The sequence below is a fragment of the Canis lupus genome, chromosome 14, assembly GCF_048164855.1.
Source record: "Canis lupus baileyi chromosome 14, mCanLup2.hap1, whole genome shotgun sequence".
Lineage (NCBI taxonomy): Eukaryota > Metazoa > Chordata > Mammalia > Carnivora > Canidae > Canis > Canis lupus.
In genome coordinates, this window is record NC_132851.1 from 63818912 (window position 1) to 63829399 (window position 10488).

Sequence of the window (10488 nt, forward strand, 5' to 3'; positions counted from 1 at the left end):
ACCTGCTGGACTAAGCTTCTTAGATCTCATTGTCATGCATTACCTGTATAAAAGTCATAAAAATCTCTATTGGAGAAAAGTTATATGATTTTGCTTGTCCTTTCAGAGATTTTAAGCTCTTTGGGGTGGAGGTGTGTTATCGTAACTATGTTTAAGTGTCCCCAGCATACAATATTCTTTGGGGGGAAAAAAATCAATGGCAATTTTTGGAAGTGGAGATTCTTGAGAAGGAGTGCTTTCACAGTACGCCACTGTGGCCCATGCTCTGGGATCATCTTAATTCCTTCATGCATTCCGTCTCAGAAGCTCACGACTGGGGACAGGCTAACTTGGTATCTGTCTAATATATTGTGCAATGATACCCAAATATCTCCTAGAGGTTATTAGATGTCCCCAGCACATTACAAAGACCACACTATAGGACAGTAAGAGAACAAAAGCATTCAGTAGTATAATCAACATTACTAAGACCCCAAATGACTACTGTACAAAGCTCACACATATCACAGCAATCTTTAGTTGATCTAATTAAGCCCGGAGCTACTCCTGGCACACTAAATAGTGAAATACTTGTAATTGAGGCATATGGTTTGAGTTCCCAAGCAAAGAAGGGAGGAGGAAGGGTGCAATGGTTGAAAACTAAAGGTCTGGAGTCGGAAAATACTGCATTTAAATTCTGATTCCAAGCTGATGCATATTATGACCTCTGTAAGCAAATTACGAAAATTAAGGCTCAGAGAGAAGCTGTCTGTAAAATGAGGATAATGGGCTCAAACAGGGTAAGGCACATAAAAGACTTAGTCCAGCTAGTAACAACGTAATAAAGGAAAAATTAGCTGATGTTGTTAGCACCGTGACCATCCCCATCTAGCTAGAGCTACGGAAGATGGAAGTTGGCTTCCAATTCTTTCCACATCCCAGCCCCTCTCAGGCCTCTCCCATCTCCACTCCCACCCCACTCTGTGTTTCTGATCCTAAGATCCCTCAGAAGGGATCTTACGTTCCCTGTCAACAGTAGGCCTGAAATCCAGGCTAGCTGTTAACAACCCAGACCCTGTCACCCCACCCAAACACTGGGATTCTCTCCCAAGAACTGGTTGATTACTATAAAGAGACAGTTTACACAGGCAATTTCCTTTTTCAGGTACAAATTCTCAGTATGCAACAATCTGGCCACAAGAATGAAATCGAATAAGCACTTTCAAAATCTGCTAAAGAAGCAGCTCCAACAACAACATTTCCAAATCCTCGGCTAAGGGTAGGAGAATGACTTTCATCAGAAATGACAGGAGCCAGCTGCTCCAGGAAAAAATGTGAGCAGGGTGACGAGTGGACGTTAAAGAGGACACCACACACTGAAGGGCTTCCCAAGGCTGCAAACACAAACGGAGAAGCAGACACATCTTCACTGAAAGGCAATTAAAAGTGAGTTGTGACACATGCTGAACTCCTGAACACAGCCAAATGCTTTTCTCTCCACTTCATCTCCTCTAGGCTCTTATCATCACAAGGCAGAGAACAACCTCCCTGAAGTCTTTTATTTTAGTTGCAAACCTACTCTCACAGTCAAAGATTCGATTTTTCATCAAGCTCTTGGAGAAAAAAGAAAAACCCCCTTCTTTTCTTAACTCGTTAAGAAAGAACAAATAGTCATGAGCCTAAAAATTCTTCTCATTTTTTAAAATCTGTTTTTTTCATAAATATTTGTTGCCATTGCACAATGTTTACGTTCAAGAGAGTCACTTAGGAAAAAATAGCACATTCTTTAGTGTTCCAGAACATGAAATCAGGTAAGAGATCTTTCAAGAAAAAAAAAAGAAGAAAAATATCCAAGTATTTTTTTTGTTTGTTTGCTACATCTTAAAATGATCAAATGATCAATAACAGAATAGCAAGTAGAGAAGTTTGTTTTGTTTTGTTTTGTTTTTTTGTTTTGTTTTGTTACATGGGGTCCCAATGCCAAATGTTAACATTCCAATCTTAGTTTTTAAAGAAGTACGTCTAATGGTTACATTTATCATCACTGGAAGTTTTACAGACTCAAGAGCTGTATTAGACATTCTATAAATTAATATTTCTCATACATTGTACAATTTTTTTGACAGATAATACTTTTAAAGACTAATATTGAACCTAGAATTTAAAGCCAGGAAAACAAGCATTTATCCCCCAGGACCAAAGGCTGAGGAAAATATGACAGATAAGATATGTGAACAAAAAAAATAAAAATAAAAATAAAAAAAATAAAATAAAATAAAAAAAAAAGACATGTGAACAGTGTTTTTAAAGGTTTTCACTGAAACCTACTTGTGGTGATTATATTTTCCAAATCTAAAATAGTCTGGCTCACAGAATGACAAAAGTATGGGAAACTGGGACAGTCCATCAGGCCACTGTATTAGCTTCCTATTGCTGCTGTAACAAATCGCCACAAGCTTGGCGATCTAAAACAATGCATACTTATTATCCTATAGTTCTGGAGGCCAGAAGTCTGAGGTAGGTCACATGGGTCTAAAATCAAGGTGTCAGCAGGGTTGCATTTGTTCAAGAAGCTCTAGGAATAATCTATTTCCTTGACTTTTCCAACCTCCCGAGGCCATCTGTATTCCCTGGCTCACGGGTCCCTTCTTTCATCTTCAAAGCCAGAAACATCAGACCAAGTTCTTTCTTATGCCACTCTCTCTCTAGTTTTGTCTTTTTGTCTCCTTCTTCCATTTATAAAGACAGACCCAGAAAATCCAGGATAATTTCCCTATTTAAAGGCCAACTGATTAGCAACTTTAATTCCAATCTGCAAACTTAACTCCTCTTGGCCATGGAACATAACATATTCAGGAGTGCCAGGAATTCAGATGCAGACATCTCTGGGAGGACCATTATCCCACCTACCACAGCTGCCAGTCCCCATGCAGTATGCTGGGAAGCCCTCATCCCATGGCATTATTACAAGTGTGCTCCCCAGCATCCACACTCCTTTTTATTTGATTGCACCCCAGTTTTCTCTCAGGGTAACCATCCTACCTTCCATTCTCAGTCCCTATAAGTCAAGAGTGAAAATATCTTAATCCAAGCCAATCAGAGCACTATATCCCCTGACCATAGTAAATGTTTCAAGGATAAGCTCATGACTCAAGTCAAGTAGCCAATAAAAGCCCCACCAGGAACTTTTGCTGGAGTTGTCAAAAAGCAAGTGCTCTGTCCAGTGGGATGAAAGGTAGAATGGAGGCGTAGAGATGCTGGCAATAGTCTTGGCCACGACCTGAAGGGCCACTAATCATATTTTGATAAAGAAATAAAGCCAAAAAAAAAAAAAAAAGAAATAAAGCCAACGCAGGAAAATGAGGAAAAAAAAAAAAAGAGTCAGGGGAGGAGAGGGAGGGATTTCTAACATTGTCTGAGCCCTCAGTTCAGCTATACCTGCCTTTGATTACCTGATCAATTTGTTTTCCTTAACCACTGTCAACTGGGTTCCTGTTATTTGCATCCAAAAGAGTCATGATTAATACAGTATCTTTCTCTCAATGAAATGGAAAGAGGGATCCCTGGGTGGCGCAGCGTTTTGGCGCCTGCCTTTGGTCCTGGAGACCAGGCATCGAATCCCACATTGGGCTCCCGGTGCATGGAGCCTGCTTCTCCCTCTGCCTGTGTCTCTGCCTCTGTGTGTGTGTGTGTGTGTGTGTGTGTGTGACTATCATAAATAAAAAATTTAAAAAAAAGAAATGGAAAGGACTTTCATTAAACAAGGTGAAAAATAAGAAAGAATTCCATCCAGTATACATGAAATATAGTTGGCATGGAGTCTGTATGGAATAATTGTTTTACACTGTTCATTCCTTTCCCAACTCCCCCTTCTACTATCATATTCCAATGAATTAAGCAATACTATATTGAGATATCAACATTAAGATAATACATGAAAATAGCATTCTCAAAGAGCTGTCACATGGTGAACTGAGTGGCTGGAGAGTTTACAAGTCCTTGACACAGTCAATTAAGGTTCCTGGAAACTCATGGTGTAGGCAGACCTACCAAAAATGTACAGATTAGAATGGGGTGGCTCTCACTGATTAAAAGTGTTTTTTTTTTAAAAAGCACAAGACTAAAAAAAAAAAAAGAAGAAGAAATTTTAAAAAAAAGCACAAGACTAGAATATATTTCTACTAATATTATCCTAGTTTGCTTCCCATAGGCTAGCACTTTATGAATATTTTACAATTCTATGAAGTAAGTAGTAGTAGTATGCCTATGTCCATATAGAAGAGATGCTTTGAGAGGTTAAAGTCATCAGCTAGAAAGTAGCAAACCACAGAGTAAACAGTCTATGCCCCTGACCATTTGATGGAAAAAAGGCAATGAATATTAACAGGTCCTCTACTGGATATGCTGGTTATGTTTTATTTATTTATTTTTATTTTTGATTTTTTGATTTTTTTTTTTTTTTGCTGGTTATGTTTTAGATTAAGGAATGGACTTTATATATAAAAAAGAGATTTTTACATATAAAAGAAAGAATTCAAACTCATGAATAATGATTTCAATCATTCCTTTTAATTTGTGTGTCTCTACACATATAAAAATATAAATACTAAATATGAAGAAAAATTGTAGAAAATGTAATTTAACATCTAAGATCCCAGTATTTGAAGATTCATATATATAATCCCATCTTACTTCCTACCAATTTCCTAAATGTTATTTTTGTTCTATCAGTCACTTCATAAGCATGATAGACTGTTTCATGCTGCTCACAATTCATTCTAAATTCCATAAAGATTCATCATGCTGAATATGTGGCAATCATTTTTATAAACAAGAGCCTGACATTACCACAAAATCTTCTAAGGATTTACAGTTAGCAAGATCACATAAACATATTTGGAAAATTAGGATGGATAAATTACATGTGGGAACAGAGATTCCTAAACTAGGACACTTCCCATGCTTTACTATCCATTCTAAAGAATAATATAACTCTCAAATTCTATGAGGTGGATGAATCTTCTCATAGTACTCATAAAATTTACAAAATGTTTTCATCATTGGTCATACCTTTGAGTACTCGGTAATTAGAAAAACAATTAATTCTCTGCATCTTTCAAAGACCACATAATCAAATATTTAAAAATTATATTCAGATTTAAGAAGAGCAGAGCCAAAACTAATTTAAAACTGAAGTTTTTAAAAATTAACACCTCCCTATAGCACTAGTAAAAGTTCAGATCATACAAACTGCTTCAAAAGCCATCTGTTGAAACATATCATATTAATTTGGTTTTATGCAGCAATCAGCTTCTAGGGCTCTCTTCTAAAGTGGTCATTTGAAAAGTGGGCAGCTGTCTATGCAATATTCATTATCATGAGAAAATAGGTATCATTAGGGAAATAAGTACATAAATTATGGTTTATCAGGATAATGAGATTAAAATTATGTTTATAAGGATTTTGTAATGATATGGGAAGTTATACTAAAATAGCAAACAAAAACATGTAATCTACACAATCTGTGTACTGAAAGATGACTAAGAATATGCTAAATTATAACAACAGTTTGATATTTAAGATGATTGTCAAAAAATCTGAGGAATACAGAAAAACTCTAAAGAAGACAATTATAACGGGCAATGTAAAATATCTATATTCAGAAAAAAACTAATTAAAAAGAAAAATTCAACAATTTCTAATAATAGAAGTAGCACAGCTTAGGAGTAACAGCTGATCTCTATTGGAGCAACACTAAAGAGAAGGTTCCCAAAATTCTGACAGTAGAGTTCCATCTAAGTCATCACTGTCAATATATCCAGTCCAAGTAGCATAACCAAATCCTTCATATTGAAACCACTCATGATTTTACCAGGCAATTTGGAATCGTCCCTAATGGTTTTCCAAGGTAATCTGGATTGGCTATCCACAAGCAAAGAATGCTTAGAGATGATCATCCTGGAAGCAGAAACGACCATGGGAATTTCTTAACATTTCTGAGCAATATTATGGTTATTTGGTACAGTGGCAAGAAAAAACAGTCAACGTATGGGGAAGAAATATTTCAGCTAAACAGCAATAACAATTTGCTGGTAGTAGATTAACATCCTACACTAAATAACATCCTCATCTGTAAAGCTTAAAGCATTGAATATTACCCATTATCATGTTCAGTGGAGGGGTGGAAGCTAAATCAGTAAAGTCAACTGCATAATCTCTAGGTACAAGAAAGAACAATGGCCATAGAGGTACCTAAAATTCCAAATTTTATAAAGAATCCCTTTAAACCCCTTTAAATCACACTTTTCAGTCTCGCTGCTGGGTTGGTAGATTTTAAGCTCAGGTTATCTTATTTCCCCTAATGATCTCAAGTAGAAATCAGTGCAAACTTAGTGGCCATTCCAAACCTGCACATAATTCAGTTCAAGTTGCCAAATCTCACAGAACAGAAACAGAAAAGTCTAAGAAACCAAGAAATCAAGGTCCCTGAGCTTTGTGGAGTGAAAAGAAAGTTACAAGGAGTCTTGGTAACACTGAGTAATTAATTGTATAGTCATTGACACCATCCTCCTTTTCGTGGGGACTGATTAAACCTAGAGAGAGGCACAGAACAAGAGCATTTAAGAAAATTCCAAACACAGGTGCGTTCCAGTAGAGTACCCTGCTTACTAGATTTATGCACTGAATAACAAATATTTGAAGACCCACAAGGTACCAAGCCCAATTTTATATACTGGGTATACAGCAATTATCAAGACAAAGGGTTTGCTCTCATGAGGTCTACACCTGTAGAAATGCTAGTATAAGCAATTCACTAGGTGAAGTGACTTACACTAAACTTTGAAAACCAAATAAATCCCTGCAAACGATGAAAAAAAAATATTTCTCAGTCAACTGGATATTTAAGAGGACAAGATTAGCAACTTTATTTTGTTAAGAAATGAAATGGAATGTAATTTGAGACTTGGAAACAGAAATAGGGCAAAGAAAGATAGACATGCCCTGATTCCAAGAGAGGGGGTGAACGAGGGAACTCAGCAAAGCCTCACAATGATTTTTCCTCTAATGATACTCCGGCAATATCAAAGTGGTAGCTTATGAAACAAAGGGCTTAGAGAATTCTTTTGCAGATTCCCCGATTTCTACAGAACTATGATCATTTCCTAAGCCACAAGTGTCACAGAGCAGGAGTCCTTACCCAATCAGGCCAGCCAGCCAGCTGCCCACAATTACCCTAGGCATCCTACCAAGGCCATACTCTGAGTCAGAATGAAACCACTCCCTGATATGCCCCAGAAGTATGTTAACAACCTCATGAAACACACTTCCACATATATACACAATGCGTGCACACGCATACATGTACTATATGTATATATGTGTGTATGTGTGCACGTGTATGAGTGCATATATGTGTGGGTGTAAATAGGTGGGTAGATAAGTAGTTCCTCTTTGGCTGACAAAGGAGCAGAGAAGTAGGTCAGAGTTCAAAACCTATTTACCCATTTTCTCTAGGGTGAATCATACTTTCCCACATACCAAGAGAGCATTTTTTTTTACTGGGTAGAGAGAGAAAGAAGCAATGGCCTGTTAACATACTATGTAGGTGATACCCCTATACGTATTCTTAACCTGCCCTCACCACAACTGCCTTCTCTCTACCTGAACAGAAGCCTTCCTGCTCTAGAGGACTGAAGCATATTAGAAGTATTTTTTTTATTGTTTTCTTAAGCACATATTGTGTGCCTATATTTATAATAAAGAAACACTTAAAAACTGGCAAAATTAACCCCATCCCGTCAGAAGTCAAGAGGGTGGTTAGCTATCATGCGGGGATAGTACTAAGAAGGTGGCACAATTGCCAGTAATGTTGTATTGATCCAGATGCTAGTTATACAAGAGTGTTCCTTTCGTGAAGAATCAGTAAGGTGTACATTCATATGCACCAGCCTGCACGAATACTATATCTCAAAAGAAATTATTTCTCTAAATTGAGCTTCCTAATAATTTGCGACTTGTCATTAATTTATCTCTTCCTGAGACCTTAAGTTATGCAGAAATTATTTAGGACCATGGACTTTTCTCTAGCCAATTTGGACACCAATAAAAATAATTAACTCTACAAGCCTTATTAATCTTTTGTAATTGTACTATTGATCAAATAGCACCTCCAAGCAGCTACATAAAACCACTTTTAAATTAATTATTGGAAAAAATTTCCTTAACTATTTGTAGGCGAGAGCATTTTAACCTTCAGGTTGGCAACCCCTTGGTATGTGGATACAAGGGAAAGAAATCTCACTACTATAAGCAGATCTTTCAAAAAAATGTTTAAATCCCTTTTAAGGGCTATATAAATGATTATAACCCAAAGCCAAATGATAACTACACTTTTACTATCACAAGACTCATGAGTCAAACCTATTTTTATCTTTAGCTCTTCTCTTCACTCAATGTGAAAATGGTAAATAAAAATCACAGTAATAAAAGAGAGAAACCCCATAAAGCAAGAGGAACTTGGGATCAAGAAAATGTCCAGCAACACAACCTACAAGTCCCCTGAGCTCCCTTCTTCCACAAGGCTACTCATTTTCCTCCTGCCAAATTTATACACCCCTGCATCACTTCCTTCCCTGTAGAAACCTGTGACTAAAGTAATTGATATTCACATGAGGACTGGACCAAAGTCTAACTCAAGACCTCTTACAGGAGAACATGCTGATTCTATCCGAAAATTTAATCAAAGCCTATATTGTATTCCTTTGATAGAATGAGTAATCTTCTTTTTTTTCTTTTTTTAAGTAGGCTCCGCACCAAGTGTGGCTCAGGGAGGGCTCGAACTCATAACCCAGAGATGGAGACCTGAGCAGAGATCAAGATTTGGATGCTTAACGGAAAAAGCCCCCCAACCGCCCCATTCTAGCCTTCTAATGTATATATTGAAAAGTTGGGATGTTTAAGTAATCAAATGTTTGAGCAATAAAAAAGAAAGATAGCTTTTTTTTTTTCTGCTTGTTTGAGGATTTCTTTTAAATCCTTGTTTTAAAAAGATATATATTCATGGCTGAATGTTATCAGCTGCAAATAACGAATGTCTCTTCACAGACACTATACACTTCATGCAGTTCTCAGTCACTGTCCTCCCCTTTGCCTTACTCTCACTATGGAGGTCTAGACTTGAGGAAGAGTGCCAACAAAGCCAAACAATGTACAGGAAGGAAGCATTCTGACATATTCTGAGACAGCTATATATGGACATCCCTGGGCCCCAATCTTGGGGTCCCTCCATTAGTTTAGAAGAATGGAATCCTCCCAGATCCCCACTATGGGCTCTAGCAGGTAGCTGTGGAACCTCAAGCTCCTTTTTCTCCAAATCTGAAATATGCACAATGGTGTGTCTGCATCATGTGTGCTTCTGAGAGTGAGATGACGCACAAAGCAACGAATACAATGCCCAATGCACAGCACACGGGCAATGATGGGTAACTACGTTTGCAGTGATCAAAAGATTTTTCATCTCCAAGATGACTTTATAAGATCACTTGACAAATACAGAATTTATGGGGACTAATACTCTGCCAAAAACGAAAATTTATCTTTCAGAGTAATCCAAGTTAAATGTGTATAAAAACACTTTGAATGAAGCCTGGCTCCTGGCCTGATGACTTTCAGTCTCTGAATTCAGAACAAATACATCACTATAAACAGCTTCTAAAAAAGATTATATGGACTTTGGAGTGACCTGTTACAAGTCACTTATACTCTCTGAGCCTCAGTCTTCTCACCCATAAAATGGGAATAATTCCCACATCCTCAGGTAATACTGAAGTTTGAGACGTTATTTGCAAAATGCCTAGCAGTACCTTGCACCTTAGTTGATAATTATTGTGAAGCAGATGGAATAAGAGAAGTCACCAGAGGGCTTATACAGAGCTCGAAAAATTCTAAGAGAAAAATTTTCATCTCCTTTTGTTTTATCCTTCTTTGTAGCATTCTTACACTTTGTCTTCTGTTCTAATCAGAGGTGCTCCTCCTAATGCTACACAAATTGGTTTGATTTGACTTATCTCCATGCTTTCTTCCAACCTCTACGTCATCGTCCAAATACCTACCAGGGGCTTGTCCAGAGACAGTAAAAAAAAAAAAAAAAAAAAAAAAAAAAAAATTGATGCATGACAAGTCCAATGGCAGAATTTTTATACCACTTTAATGCAGCCTGAGGAAAGTAGGACTCTCCTCCAGAAAGAGGAAGAATAGAAATGCTCCTGGACTACAAATGATTGTTTATTTAACCACCAAACGGGAGAAATGTCAGAGACAATATTTTGATCAGCTTATTTCGTTCTCTACTTTCTACCGAGATAAGAACGACATCTGAGAACAAGGCTTACCTATTTGCACCATTTCTTCATTACCAGCCTGCAAAGAAGGGGGGAAAGTAAAAAGAAACAGTTACTGGGTTTCATCTTATCACCTTGTCCGTTTTATTTCTACCATTAATGCCTTTCA

The 10488-nt window shown here is 37.2% G+C and overlaps 1 protein-coding gene across 2 annotated transcripts in view; it reads right to left on the reverse strand.

Annotated features, from left to right (window-relative positions):
* The window catches only part of ADAMTS3 (ADAM metallopeptidase with thrombospondin type 1 motif 3), a 260554-nt gene that overhangs the window by 248256 nt on the left and 1810 nt on the right, over positions 1–10488 (reverse strand). For both annotated transcript variants that reach the window (XM_072775379.1, XM_072775382.1), the window contains exon 2: positions 10371–10398. In XM_072775379.1, coding sequence (XP_072631480.1) covers positions 10371–10398 — 28 coding nt within the window. The remainder of the gene's footprint in view (positions 1–10370; positions 10399–10488) is intronic.